This window comes from Echiichthys vipera (genome assembly GCF_963691815.1).
Source record: "Echiichthys vipera genome assembly, chromosome: 19".
NCBI lineage: Eukaryota > Metazoa > Chordata > Actinopteri > Perciformes > Trachinidae > Echiichthys > Echiichthys vipera.
This window is the reverse complement of record NC_139844.1, coordinates 25,551,831-25,567,972: the sequence shown is the minus strand read 5'-3', so window position 1 is coordinate 25,567,972 and position 16,142 is coordinate 25,551,831. Positions and strand designations below refer to the sequence as shown.

Below are 16,142 nucleotides of genomic sequence, written 5' to 3'. Positions count from 1 at the left end.
TAACTTTATGAAACATTCATCTTCTGTACGTTTCCATGGTAAAGTATCAGGAATTGATCCTAAAGGGAATAAAGGTGCAGGAGATCCACCCGTCTGTTTCACAGGTGGTCAGTGACAGGTGGTTAGCGTTGGGCTGCTGGTGCTATTGTCTTACATGGCAAACGTAGACCCCTGGCCTGGCACTGGTCTGGTCCGGTCTCTTCTGGGAACAATGCGTCCTTTGCTTCGGTTTTATTTATGACCTTCTGGCGTCAGTGTTAATAATGTGAACTATGTTTGTACGGTTGGGTTCCACATTATTACTAAGTGTAAAATTGTTCTAAAAAAAACATTAACTGCCTTGATTGGTATGAAACAGAGACATCATTGTGTCCCACCATCATGGCTAAATATAGCCTCTGTCCTGGGCTGACCATGTCCAGAGTCCCCCTGAGGGCAGACCCTGTCGAGCCCCTCGTCGGAGCCCCTCGTATCAACACAGTGAACCACGACATGGCTCGATACACATGGAATGGAGGGCGCATAAAAACCCTTTATGCATACACACAGTACATGCATAACAAACAATTAACACCAGAGACACACACACACACACACACACACACGGGTTACATGATCTCTAGACAGAAATATGTGTGAATGAATGCAGAATCTGTGGTAAAGAGGCAGAGCGTATTGGCCGAAGTGCAGTGGTGGAACCCATCGGCTACTGTCCAACGCAGATTTATCTTTTCATTTGCTTTAAAAAAAAAATCTGCATTTATTGCAGATATCTGTTGATAGAGAGTCGCTGAAATGTCCGGATCTAAACTCCCTAATAAAAAGTACAGGCTCGATTACAAACGCTTGGTTTCCGTCTGAATGAATCATAAATTTTAACCGAATTTCAAGAAAATCTTCAAAAGAAAATGCAAATGAATGACTGTGTCCATCCAGTGCCGTTATGTGATTATTAAGAGTTGGTTCATCTCAGGTGCACTTCACCAGTCAGACCAGTGCCAGTGCAACCTCTAATGGTGAGGATCAATGTAGAAAAGTATGGTGTTTATATTTGGTTCACCCCCCTGGTCCTTCCTGGTCTCGTTCTCTCGCTGTTGCAAATATGAGCTCGCTCGTCTGAGGTGTCTCTGAGGGAAGGACCGCAGCTGACTGAAGGCCACAGCCGGCCGGTGCGTCACTATTTATTTGCCAAACCTGTCTCCATTGTACTTTGTCATATTTTACTTTTATTAAGTTTCTGCCTCAGACAATCGGAAAAACAATATTTCAGGACTTTCCAGGTGGATGGAAATGATACTAAGGACGTCGTGGCCCGGATACCTGCTGGCTGCACCTGAACCCCAGAAACATTCACCCGTTGGCCCCAGAGGCTACACTGTGATCAGACTGATGACTGATGAGTTCAAAGAATGCAGGTTACAGAACAGAGCTGGTGCTACTTCTGTGCAGTAATGTGAGTGTGGCTCTGCTTCAAATGATAAACCTAATTTCCAACACAAGCACACGCACCCCGCAAACCCTTAACCAGGGCTGCCCAACCCTGCTCCTGCAGAGCCACTGTCCTGCATGTTTGAGGTTTCTCTCTGCTCTCACACACCTGAGTCTGATGATCTGCTCGTTATCAAGCAGCTGAAGCTCGTCACAGGTTTGAACACCGTTAGACTCAGGTGTGTTAGAGCAGGAGAAACCTAAAACATGCAGGATAGTGGCTCCAGGAGCAGGATTGGGCAGCCCCGCCCTTAACACACCAGGAGCACACTAATATTGATGCTAATATTAATAAGAAGACGATGAGTGTATGGAATAAAACACAACAAGGTGATAAAGCAGAAACACAACCTCTAATACATTAAAAAGGTCAGAGTCCACAGCCTCCAACAGGCATGTTTTAAACTATCTAATGTTTCATCATCACTGGGGTTGGGATGAAAATAATTGATCCTATCTTTGGAAACGATAACGGCTCCATCCTGCATTATTTAACCGTTACGCTGAGACACATCCAGACAATGGTTGTATTTTATAAAAGTTGCACTGAGGTCACAAATAAACGCCTGTGACAGACAGTAACCGATGTGGTAATGTCCCATAGCAGCGATTTTATAAAAGACTATAAAAGTCGAAGAAGAAGAAGCTAAACAGCTAAATATCGTGAAATTCCCACATTCCACGTTGGATTTTCCTGAAATGCGTCTTAACTGCACATTAAGTACATGAGACTGTTGCCCGGGACTCTTTCTTTAAAGAGCGCGCAGACATCAGTCGGCTTTGAAGGCGTCTTTGATGTGTCTGTCCTCAGCTCCAGCTCTTGAGAGCCAGATGTGAAGCCTGTGTCGTTTTGCAGTAGCTTTAATGGTCCCATCTCCCGGGGCCTGCAGCGGGGGGTGGGTTCGCTATCTCTCTGCCTCAGATATGCCACTAAATCACCAACCTATAAAACCAGGGATTAAAGTAATATGTGCACGTATGCGACTTGTACAGACACATAAAAGTTGGGCTCCAAATCGTGTGTGTATATATATTAATAGACACTTACTTTTACCAAACTGCTGCTTGCATCACGGGTTACTTAGAAGTCTTTTTAAAGACCTTGGCTGCTCTAAGATGAGTTCCAGATTGGACATCACTTTCCAAAGTGGGTACTGTATAACGCAACCGCAAACTGTACCCAAGTGCATACGTTCACGCAGTTGATCTGGAGTCATATGAACTTGGCAGACACACACACACATAAACAAGTGAAGCGATGTTTACTCGAGGTCATACGATTAGAAGAGCGTAAAGATTTCTCTCCTAAAATGTTAATATCCCGTAGAGGACGTTCATCTTGGATGCTACGCTGCTCAGCTGCATCTGAACCTTCACCTTCACTTTAACTACGCCAAACCGAGACAAAGGGACACCAACTTGGGCAGAATCCCTGGAAAATCATATGAAATCTATGATGTTAGAAACAGAACCTTTGGGATGTGTCCAGTCTTTTGAATCACTGTCAATTCTGTTTCGTTTAATAGGAATAAAAATAAGTTAAAGACGTCCTGTGGAGTTTTTAAATACTAGTAGTGCTATGCAGCTCATGTGTCTATGAGTGGGTGAGTTCTTTGTTGTTCTTGTGCATTTGCACAGGGACAGACATGCATGTGCAGGGGCAGACATGCATGTGCAGGGGCAGACATGCATGTGCAGGGGCAGACATGCATGTGCAGGGGCAGACATGCATGTGCAGGGGCAGACATGCATGTGCAGGGGCAGACATGCATGTGCAGGGGCAGACATGCGTGTGCAGGGGCAGACATGCGTGTGCAGGGGCAGACATGCATGTGCAGGGGCGTGATGATGACGGGCGTGCTGATGACGCAAACACAAACGAAACAAACTCCTGCCAATCACGCAGGTGGTGGAGATGTGCCAAGAAACACGACAGTTCACCAGAAAAGGCAGGGAAGAGACGACTGCCAGGCGATAAGCAATAATTAAACATTCTTCTGCATTTGTACAACGGGACTGTGCGACCACCAGACGCCTGTCCTCTGCACACACACACACACCACATTGACAGGTGTAGACCTTACAAATCATGAATGACACCTGGAGGAAACACTGGGACTACACTGTGGGCACGTGGATCTGCGGGTGCGTGTATGTGTACAGCGCACACACACATGTGCTTCAATTGCTGGAAGGCCTTAATCTGCTCCAGAGACAGCGTGAGTTGACCTGATGCCTGTCCGTGTGTGTGTGTGTGTGTGTGTGTGTGTGTGTGTGTGTGTGTGTGTGTAACACTGCAACACAGCAACACAGTGGGGGTAAGGGAGGGGGGCATCGGTGCTGCTACTGATAAACCATTTAGTACACGGCAAAGCCCCCGTCTGCCCACTCCCCTCTCTTCCTCCTGAGCTGCAATTGTCGTCTTTTCCCGAATGTCCCCGACCCCTTTTATCTCTCAGACACCAAAAGTCAACAATGTGTCTGACCACTGATCATCAGGGCAGCCGCACCACTGGATGCTAACGGCACAGGAGCTGACTCACAGTTAGCCTCCCACACATGGACGGGCCTAGAGAGGTGGTGGTGCTAAGCTAGTGCTAGGCTATGCTAGTAGCTAATTGGGCTACTGTGTCACAGGGCTCCTGCGGTGCTTAAGAAGAAGCGCAGAGACAAGAATAGAGGGAGGTAATCTCTTCTAAGACCACAGCATCCATCTGTGAGGGCCATCTGGACACCACCTCACACACACACACACACACACACAGACACACACACACACACAAACACACAGACACACACACCTCTAGCCAAGAGTTTGTTAACTTATGCTTCAAAGGACTGCTGTCTTTGTGACTTCTGATATCCCTTGACACACACACACACACACGCACACACACGCGCACGCACACACACACACACACACACACTTCCTTATCACATGCTCACTATTTAAATATTAAGTGTCCATTTCAATCAAATTTGATAATACCTCTAACATCCAAGAAGTCAGTATCAATGTGAGAATGTGAATGAAGCTCTTTGTTAGAGAGAGAGAATGAGTGTGTGTGTGTGTGTGTGTGTGTGTGTGTGTGTGTGTGTGTGTGAGAGAGAGAGAGTCCTGTTCTCTCTTAGATCACTCAGATGTGAAGACACATGGCCCTGATCAATAATAAAAAACACAAAAGCTGCAATCAATAGGAAAACACACACACACACACACACACAGTTACTCTGCAGTAGTGAGACACACATGACATCTTCTTTCATTCAGCCTGTGTTGTTATAGTGCGTCTTCCTCTCTCCATAATCACAACAAATCTGCCCCTCTATCTATTCACACGCCGCTGTACCACCCCCCACCTCGACCCCATCAGAATCACGCAGTGTGTCACACGCACACACCCGTGGCAGACAGATGTGGTGCTAGGCAGCACAAAGCCATGCTGAGTTGGCCTATTGAAACGATTGTCAGGCCCCTCTGGGAGGCCACGCAGATCACTGACCACTGAATAAATGAACACACACACACACACACACACACACACACACACACACACACACACACACACACACACACACACACACACACACACACACACACACACACACACACACACACACACACACACACACACACACACACACACACACACACACACACACACACACACACACACACACACACACACACACACACACACACACACACACACACACACACACACACACACACACACACACACACACACAGTCTCCCTTTGCGCCTGACTCTAACACACGCTGCCTCTCGTGGGACTCAACTGAGGGGGGCAGAAGGTTGACCTCAAAGCTCTTTGCTCTTCATTTCTTTCATCTTTGCTCTTTTCAACTTCATCAGCACCAACAGGAGCAGATACTCAGTTTAAATGGGCCGACGCTGTGGCAGGGTCAGCTGCTTCACCACACGAGACAAAGCACACATCGGGTGAGCTGAAAGTACGTCATTTAGGCTCATAGGTCAAGAAGGTTAACTGTTAAATATAACTTAGGGTAGGGCAGTATGACGATACGATTATTTGCATTTGTGAACAGTTTTGGTCGGGTGACTGGACGGATACGTTGGTACATCGACGGCTATTATTGGGGGCTCTTACTGTCATTTTTTTTGGCTAATTTAATGGTCCGCTGCCGAAGAACGAGTGAGCTGCTGCTCGACGGGCAGCTGCCTGAGCGCAGAGCACCTTAGCCGTTTTATCAGCAAACGCCGGTTGTTAGGATGACGATGGCAAAATCTTCCCCCTTACCCTACGGGCCTAGTCCTTCTATTGACGCAGCCATTCCTTTAATATATCTGATTGCAGTGATCGTAATGTTGCACTCCAATAAGCAGAAGGGTTACACACACACACACACATTAAGGCCTGTCACGCTAACTAATTTAGCTTGGCGACTGCATTTCTAAAGCTTGCAAACTAAATGAATAGTTCATGTCGTTACTGTCGCCAAGCTGAAACCCAGCAAACGTTAGCTCATGCTACATTTTAGGTTCCGACCCACAGCTTGATGAACACTACATTGTGTGAGTGTTGCATTGTGGGTTCCCTGTAGCCTGAGTGTTGTTAGGCGTTTCTGCGTTTCTGTTTGTAGTGAGTCTGTTGGAATGAGTCAGCACTTCGAGTGTTTAGTAATCCCAGGTTGACATACAGGAGCTTCTCGTGGCTTGTTTTGCTATACAACAAGTCTTTACAGCGGAAACCGTAGAGACACTGTCGTCTGTCAAGCAGCCAGTGTCCCTGAACATCAGGAGGAAACAGTGTTAACCTGTCAGACAGAAAGAACCCGGCTGACTCCAGGAGTGCGTGTGTACGGGGGATGGTGAACAGAATGAAGACTGTTAGCAGCTAGCAGCTAGCAGCACGGACGTACCCTCGGACTAGTCTGACTGATATCAGAGATGTTTTAAGATAAAAGCTTACGAGCTTCCTTCTCTGGATAAAGCTGCATCTCAAAAGGACATTAGAGAGACCGAGTGGCTATAGGTTTTTACAGTTATTTTCGTTGAGATGTGACAAAACATGTAAAGATGTTAAACATGGTTTCTGCCTACGCAAATGTTTCTGATCTTCAAAACATTAGCACCAGAAACAGGTGGTGGAAGGTCGTCTTAGGAGTGTTATCATACAATCTGGTCATTGACAGAATTTTTTATTAACTGTCAGTGCGTTTCCATGCACATCAGTAACCAAACTAAATGGTCTTACCCTGGTTCAGGGAATGATCAGATTATTTAAATTACCCTCGTACACATGAGAGGGGGTTGAATGGGAAAATGACAGAGTAATTATTCCTCCGGTACAGTAGGTGGTGCTCCACCAACACACAGCTGCTCTGAATACGGCTTTTTCCCCAGTTCACCTTTGTCAAAATCACAAACGGACGACTTTTGGACAGAGTCACGACAGAAACAAGTCTTCTTGGTAGTGATGGTAGTTGCCATGGCAAAGTCCTCCCTCGTTTTAAAGGGAACGCTCTATTGTTGTTGTTTTTGGCGCTGTTGCTTCCTGGTTTATTCTATTTCCGGGTCAAAAGCCATCGTGGCGGAGTGGGGAGGAGGGAGTTATAACCCCCGGCACACGTGCAAACGTGCTTTACAAAAGGCCACCTCTCTCAAAAGGGCCGTGGACGGTCAGCTGGACGCAGCTAGGCGCGATGCGGTCGCACTCACACTGGTCAAAGGAACTAGGCTTTACCCGTAAAACCTGTTTGGGCACGGTACGGATGAACAGTGGGAGTGCTCCCTAAGTGAGGCATCAAAGGATCCCTGGAGAAACACGACCACACCACAGAAATGGCCGCGCAATCACTTTAGTTTGTAGCAGTCACCATAAATCTATAGTAGTGTATGGTTATAATGTTATAAATATATTAAAGAATAATTAACTCCTTCATATTTGGATGATTTCTGACATATAAAGTGTAACATCTGATCAAAGAAGATGCCATGGCAACAGGAAAACCCTCTGACTGCATCCAGGTTGCGCGTGTTTGCTGTGACTGAAAGTGAGCTGTGACTTAAGGGTGGTTGGTTTTCTGTTAATGGACATTACAGCCTTTCAATTACAGGGTTAATGCATTGACTCCGACTTAGTCCTGTGAATAGGAAACACACCAAACTCACACAAACGCACCATCGCCGAGATAAACACACTCATCAGACGGGATCAGACAGCGGGACACACCCTCCTCGGGGGACCTGCCTGGCCGTCACCACCCTCTTCAAAGCCAGCGCACAAATCTCCCACGAGTGTGAGTGAGCGAGTGAGAAAGAGAGAGCAAAGGAGGAGTTGGGGGTTGGTGCACGGGGGGGAGGTAACGGCACCACACCCCCACCCACACGCCTCCCATACCCCGTCATTACTGTCCCAAAGCGTCCACAAGGGGACTGAAGGAGAACCAGTGCCGTCCCGTCCTCCCTGTCCCTTTTTCCTTCCTCTCACTTCTCCGCTGCCACCGCCAACCCCCGCACACGGCCCCCCCCCCAGATAACACCATGCAATTAGTGGCTCCCCACGCGTTTCTCATTCACTCCCTTTCTTCACTTCTACATTTATATCTGCATCTCTGTGTGACTGCGCCGTGACTCGTCGTGTCTCGGTGCCTTTCTCTCCACTGAGGTATTAGAGATCAGAGCGACTGCGGACACGCCCGCCGTTATCTTTCCCTTTTTCTGACCCTCCCTCCTTCTCTATCCCACTCTCATCTTTCCCTCGGTCTGTCCATTCTTCCCCTTTGCTCCTTGAACAAAATTGCCCGTGTCGAGCCCCCCGGCAGAAGCAACACTGTAATTGTGTTAGCATGCCGATGTGACCACTTCCTGTCTGGTAACTAACTTCCTGTTCCCAAGAGCATCCTCTGTGGGGTGAAACATTCTTTTGGCACACAGAGGAAAACGGCTACGGGTGTGAACGGACGGCTTTCAGGCCGCCTGTTACTTTAAACCTGCAACAAGTGAAAATTTGGCTGCTGAGACGAGCTGTGAACACACTGACATCAGGTCGATGTGGTAAAAACAGGACTTTTCAGTCAATATTAAACATCTAAACACCAACTGTTAGATGCTTATTATGTTTTAAAATCCACCTTTTTTGTCAAGCGGCTTGACCCCTTTCACACTGTTTTCATTGGAGAGAGTGTTATTGTAAATATATAGAGTATTGCAGCTTTAAGTGCAATTGGCAGATGATACTTTTAATTTGACGTAAGTGGGATCTTGAATGCAGGACTTTCACGTGTAACGGCATGTTGTATCATTACTTTATAATTAGGTTAATTATCGTGGTTCCTCCTCCAGCACAGCGGTTTTTATGCAAAGCCCTGAAAACCTGCCTCTCTCACACCAACCTCAGCTCAAGTGTGAGAGTTCAACAGTGAAATAATAAGACACGCAGGAACATAAACGGATACACTCGACAATAGTTAGTCAGAGGAATTGACACACGCACTTTAGCTGCGGTTGCTTCCCATAGTTGGAACATTGCCACAGCAGCAATTATGTACATGTAAATACGCTGAAACGCCGTCATCAGGACTTATTGCTCAGTCTGTTTCATTCTTTAAGGAATAATTACACACACACTCGTGCCTCTGAACGTGCACGTTCATTCAGCCGGCTCCTCACCTGTGGACGTAGTGTAGCTGGTGTACGGAGTCGATGGCCAGCACCATTTCAGCCAGGTAGAACTTGGCCATCTCCTCTGGGAGCCGGTCCTCGAACTTACTGAGCAGAGTCAGCAGGTCACCGCCGACGTAGTAGTCCATGACCAGGTACTGGAGACACACACAGAGAGAGAGAAAAGAGTCATAAAGGATGAAAGGAAATGAACCCAGGTGGAGAAATAACTCAATTTAAAGGTCCCATGATTTAAAAAGTGAGTTTCTTTGTTGTCGAGGCGCCGTTTAAATACTGTGAAAGTGTCAAAACGCAAAATCCACAGAGTCCATATTCAGGAACTGTCTTTAAACGAGCTGTCGGGACTTCTGTACAGTTGTGATGTCATAAATATTCTATATATAGGTAGAAAGTGCTGCTACAGCATCTTTATAGTCGTCCGGTGCAGAGACACAGATGCAGAAGACCCGGAAACACCGACCAATCAGAGCAGACTGGGCTTTTTCAGGAGGGGGCCTTAAAGAGACAGGCGTGTTTCAGACAGAGGGGGAATACAGGTACATTTAAACAGACAGTGTGAGCAAAATAATGTGCTTTTTGAACATTAAAGCGCGTAAACATGTTCTTGTAGAAACCCAAAATACATGTACGAACCTGAAACTTTAGCATAATAAGGGACCTTTAAACAAAAACTTCAGTGGTGTGACTCTCTTGCGTTGTTTTCTACATAAAACTTCTCTTTTAATTTCCCAAGTCAGAAATACACCTCCCTCCCTCCTTCCTCTCCTCTCCTCTCCCTTTTTTCTCACAGTATCATTACGACAGAGGGGCACCGAGGCAGCCAGCGCCTAAACCCTTCTTTACTTTTGAGGTTTTCCCTAAAAATAGACGGCAGGACGGGCAGTGGTGTGTATTTTTAAAGCTTTCGGGGAGTGTCCAGGGGGAAGCATTTGTTGTGAGAGAATGCGGGACGTGGAATGACGAGCAGCCCTGGCATTTGAACCCGGGGTCACAAAGAGAGGACGGACTGACAGGTTAGAGCAGGGGTGTCAAACTCAGGCCCGTGGGCCAGTGTAATTATATTTGGTCCCCAAGATCATATCCAGGTTCTGTGAGAGCTGGCCCGTGAGTATAAAGCACATCCACGTCTACTTCTCTGTTCACACACATGAGCATCCATGCTGCCAGTCTCTGCAGACACACTGAATCCACCCCTCCCCAAAAACGCCCCAAAGAAAGATGGAGGACAGGAGCTTTCAGCAGATGATCTGTGTGTGAATGTAAAGAGCTGTTTGTCACCGTGGCTGTAACCAAAGAATCAAACAGAAGAAACACCACGACAAGAACAAGGAGCTGCACTGGAAAGGTTCAACGTTTCACATCTGGAGAGAAACATGCAACAAATAATGAGTTTGGGACGAAACTTTGTCCCAGTTTTTAAATTTGGCCCACTGTGAATTTCAGTTTGACACAGCTGGGTTAGAGGGAGCGCGATCGCCTCCAGCAGCCAGTGAGAGTGAGGAAGAGCCAGGCGTCGTTCTTTGGGTCGGTGTTTTTGGCCGTGTTAACGTCTGTTGCCCAATTCCCTCCCGTTCTAAAGTCGTGTTGTGCTCTGTGGTGAGAAGTGAATGCGTTGGTCAGCAGCCATGGTGTGGAGGTGGTGCTGCTCTCTATAAATGAACTGGCAGGTGGAGCAACGCGGTGAAAAGGACTGTGGTTGGTACTTAGGAAAGTACCGCAGTTTGAATGTGCTGAAGTGTAAGAAGTTAGGTGAGGGGAAGACGTTAAGGGGGGTAAGGTTGAAAGTTCATTGAGAGAAGTTTAAAAACCCTGGCAGGAGGATTTCTGGAAACACACTCATGGAAAAAACGGTTTCTTTCTCATGAATAAACACACACACAGACACACAGACACACAGACACACACACACACACACACACACACACACACACACACACACACACACACACACACACACACACACACACACACACACACACACACACACACACACACACACACACACACACACACACACACACACACACACACACACACACACACACACACACACACACACACACACACACACACACACACACACACACACACACACACACAGTGTTACCAGGTTATTGTCGTCCTGGAAGGCGTAATGCAGGGTGGTGATCCACTGGCAGTCCCCGTTCACCAACACGTCCCGCTCCTCCCGAAAACAAGCCGTCTGAGGAGAGATGCAACAAACGTGTTACACGTAAGATTAAGACGTCAACAGGGTGAGAGACGTACGTGTTAGAAGGTGTCAAGCATCCCTGGCAGTTATCCGTACTTATATATAACTCATAACTATTCAATCATGTTTAATGTTGATATTTGAACCGAACGAAGGGCAGCACGATGGTGTAGTGGTTAGCACTGCAAGAGGGTTCCTGGTTTGAATCCCGGCTGTGTGGAGTTTGCATGTTGTCCCCGTGTCTGCGTGGGTTTTCTCCGGGTTCTCCGGTTTCCTCCCACAGTCCAAAGACGTGCAGGTGTTCGGTTCATTGATGACTCTAAATCACCCGTAGGTGTGAATGGTTGTCTGTCTCTGTTCGTCTCTATGTGTCCTGTGATAGACTGGCGTCCTGTCCAGGGTGGACCCCGCCTCACGCCCGATGTCAGCTGGGATCGGCTCCAGCCCTCCCAAGCGGTTGAAGATGGATAGATGGATTTGAACGGAACAAGAGTATAACAGGCGGCCCGTTGCTGGACCCTAGACGAGCAATTTGGAGGGTCGTTGGGCTAAATAACGCTCCAGACTCATTTTTGGCGAGGGAGATACTGTCATGGTCATTTTAAAGGTGTCTCCTGACGTCTGACCTCAAGATATCTGAATGAAAATGGGTTCTATGTGTCGCACAGCCTCATGAAACTGTACAACCACAAACTAGAGGCCTAGGGCACTCAGAGGCGGGGTGACTTTCCCAGGTTTACTCACAATAAGGGAGTTTCTGACCAGCTCCCAGAACATCTACACGTGCTACTCTGGCAGAAATCTCCAAACGTCGAAGGTTTTTGATCCCAAATCACAGCGTGGATCGTTTCCACGGTGTTCCTCAGTGTCTGAGTGTCTCACTGTGGGATTGTTGAAGGATGTTTGACCATTTTTATCATTCCTCACATTGTTTAAAAAAAGGTTCAATGTAATCTGTGTCACAAATGGTCTCAACTTAAAAAGAGCTGCAGCGACTTTTGACACATGACAGCATGAGAATGGGGATCATAAATTGGCCCTTTATCACTTTGACCATTTATTTTAATTCATTCATTAATTCTTAATATTTATTTCTGATTCATGACGAGAAGAACTTTGCACACAGTGTTGAGCTGCAGCTTAAATTCATCTGCAGGTTCCAACTTTTAGACGATGAAGACTTCTTCACTTCTATGTGGCATCTGCTGTTGACCTGCTATCTCCCCTGAACACCCCCCCCCCCCCTGACCCTCACACACACCCCTCTGACCCTCACACTCACCCCTCTGACCCCCACTAAGGGGCTAAACACTTTAAACAGGAACACCTTATTGAATGAAACCTGATTAACGCAGCTAGATCTTTGCAGGAGCCCTTCCAGGTCATGTACAGACACACTTCTGTGACAGTGGATTCAAAATAAGGAGACTCTGACTCTGACTCAACAAAACCAAAGCTAAAATAAGTTTTAGACGATTTCCACAGGTGAACAGATCAGAACACTGTCGGTAAAAGTGCACACATGCACACACACAGACAAAAATGTGTGATATCTGAAAACACACCCTGACCTCTCACTGTTGTCTTAGTGCAAACGCTCTGACCGCAGTCAAACCCCTCAGGCTGCAGCGCCTCACATAACTCCTGCCGGGGTTCAGAGATACAGCACGAGATAAGAGGAGGAGCCTCCTGATCGTTCTCAGGTCAACAAAGTTATAAGGTTATTTTATTCCATTAGGGTTCTGATTCCAATGGCGATCCAGTGACAGAGGCCTCATATATGAAGCTCACCGCGCACAAAGACCTTTGCGTAGACGGCAGAGTTGTGCGGTGGCAAACGTTGGTGTTCATAGAGAATAGATTTGCGGAGAAGCGTGCGTGTTCCTACTCCAACTATCACCCCTGAGTAAAGCTCCCGTAAAGCTTTTCTGACTCTGGAATCAGCGACACTTGATGGAAACACCATGAAATACAGCTGAGTCAGCAGAAAACACACACACTAACTTTAAAATAAATGTATTTCACTGTATAAAGCCTGGCTGTAGCTGTGGATAGGCTGCACTGATATAGGACGATACTGTTGGTACGCAGTTAAGATGCATTTTGAGTTAATTATCCACATGTTTTTAATCACATGTTTAACTGAATTGAATAACCGCATACGTCAGCAGGTGTGTTTGTTTGTTTGTTTGTTGTTTAAATGTTGTTTTTAAATTTAGGCAATGATATGACATTCGTCTCGCCAGTTAAATTTGACCCTGCGGAGAGAAAGGACTGATGTGTACGGTGGTGTATTGGGGCCAAGTATGGACATTTCTTTTTACTGGCATGTCTTAAATAACGCTCTGGACCATCCTCCTTTACTTCTGTTCTCACTTCATACAAACACATTCAGACCTGTCGTGTTATTCACAGTTTTTAAAAAGATATTTTATATATGAAGACGCTGAAACGTCCTCACAGATGATAACGGTGGAGTTCACCTGAGTCACAGCTGTGGTCACATGCTGCCACTCTCTCTGTATATATATATATATATATATATATATATATACTGTATATATATATATATATATATATGTATGTGTGTGTGTGTGTGTGTGTGTTTATATGTATTTGAAACGTCTCGACTGAAGCTTCCAAACAACACATTTCTGCGGTGCTCAGCCTCCATTTCCGTCGATGTAACGTCGTCATACAGACGGCGTCCACATTAATGAGCTGTTTAACACACGGCGTTTATGGAGGAGAGTGGGAGGAAAAGTGGGACGACACTGAGCGGAGATCGTCCCTGCAGGTGGGAAATTTATCTGCATTTATGAAGGAAAGATCGCGTGCAAATGTGTGGCGCACAGTTTTATGATCTTTATCTTTTTTCGGGTGTTGTGTGAATGCAATGTTTTGGGATTCACAGTTTCATAAATGAGGCCCCTGGTGTTGTGTGTGTGCGTGTAACTGTGCTGCAGAGGACTGACAGTTCCTCAGTATTCCCTAAACCCTGACACCTACTGCATGATTCGGTTATTTAGCGCACGTCTCTTTAAATCCGGCTCTCTGTGAATCTAATTTTGTTGCGTAAATAACTTTATAATATAAAAAATGGCCCCTGATGTTAAACTGCGAAGGACAAAAGAACATTTGTAATACTTGTAAAGTGCTTTGATGATTACATGCTTAGTGTGCACTGTCTACAGTACATCTGTTGCTCTGCATTGTTTCCCATGTCCAGGCGTTGCACACACACACACACACACACACACACACACACACACACACGCGCACACACACACAGCAGGGACCAGTTCTGGCCTGTGACGTATGAGGCATGAAGATTGAAGACCCAGGGGAGCGACAGGAATGTCAGACTGTCAGGAAGAGGTCGATGAGAAAAACATGCGTCGGCAGCTCGTGCAGCTCGAGCACCAACATGTTCTGTGAGCATTTATCACCGTGGGCCTGATCTGAGCGTGGAGCGATAAATTAATCCTGGCTATCAGAGATTCCCCCGGTGCTGCTGCGATGACCCCGTATCCAAACCCCGAGACCCCAGAAGCTGTCACAGGTGTTCGGGGGTGCTCACCTCGGCTCGCTTCAGCATCTCCCACTTGTTGAGAATCTTCATGGCGAACACCTTGTCAGTGTTTCTCACTTTTACGACGGCAACCTGCAAAAGAGAGACACGAGTCGGAGTGTTAATATGTTTAAATCATCCGTATGAAAGCAAAGGCAGACAGAGGATGTGACTGGTGTTAAAAACAGACAGCAGGAAGATACTCAACACAAGATCTACACAATCATAATTCAGAGTCAGACAAACAACGATAATACAATTTAGAAGCAAAACTCAACTCCTAAGTCCTTTCAAAATTATAATAATTACAGTTTTAGCCATTTCTAAAAAGCTGTACTGTAGTAGAACAATAAAAGAACAAGAGGGAAATCATCCCAGCGCTTAAAGTGTGTATGTCCGTGTGTATGAACTGCAGCGTCCACAAGGGTCAGGCTAAACTTTGAGGCGCACAGAGAAGAGGAGAGGAAGAGGAGAAGTAGATGAAAGCAAAGGGATAAGAGCGATAAGGTGCAGGGTGGAGGACTGGACTGACGGCTGCACCATGAGAGAGGATGGAGCTGGAAAGAGAAAAAGAAGGGATGAATGGAGGCGACGGGAGGAAGGAGAAGGACAAGTGGTAAATGGACTTGTACTTCTATCGCGCCTTTCTAGTCTTCTAGCTACTCAAGATGCTTTCACAGTGTTTGTCACATTCACCCATTCACGCAGACATTCACACTGATGCAGTGGACATCTACAGATCTAATCTAACCATTCACACCACATTCACACACCCATGCGCACCACGAGGAGCAATTCAGGGTTCAGTGTCTTGCCCAAGGACACTTCGACATGTGGACCGGGGGAGCTGGGCTGATCGAACTGCCGATCTCTCAAATGGAGGACGGCCCACTCTCCCACTGAGCCACAGCCGCCCAGGACAGAAGGACAGAACGCAGAGAAGAAGGGGAAAGCAGAGTAGAGCCGAGGAGAGGAGAGGAAGGGAGAAGCAGGGGCAGGAAGTGACGACAGATACTAAAGTGCTGACCCAAAAGGCCACCAGATGCACTCCACCTGGATCCACATGCACACACACACACACACACACACACGCGCACACACACACACACACACACACACACACACAGCTGGACACTTCAACATGATTCATGCACACTTCCTACTGGCAAAGACTGCAGTCTGAGAAAAACAGAAGACCTAGA

At 46.7% G+C, this 16,142-nt stretch overlaps 1 protein-coding gene across 1 annotated transcript in view; it reads right to left on the bottom strand.

Annotated features, from left to right (window-relative positions):
* cdc42bpab (CDC42 binding protein kinase alpha (DMPK-like) b) overlaps window positions 1-16,142 on the bottom strand; it is an 87,898-nt gene that overhangs the window by 35,307 nt on the left and 36,449 nt on the right. Inside the window, 3 exon segments of the mRNA XM_083934196.1 lie at window positions 9,146-9,294; window positions 11,265-11,360; window positions 14,950-15,033. Coding sequence (XP_083790322.1) covers window positions 9,146-9,294; window positions 11,265-11,360; window positions 14,950-15,033 — 329 coding nt within the window.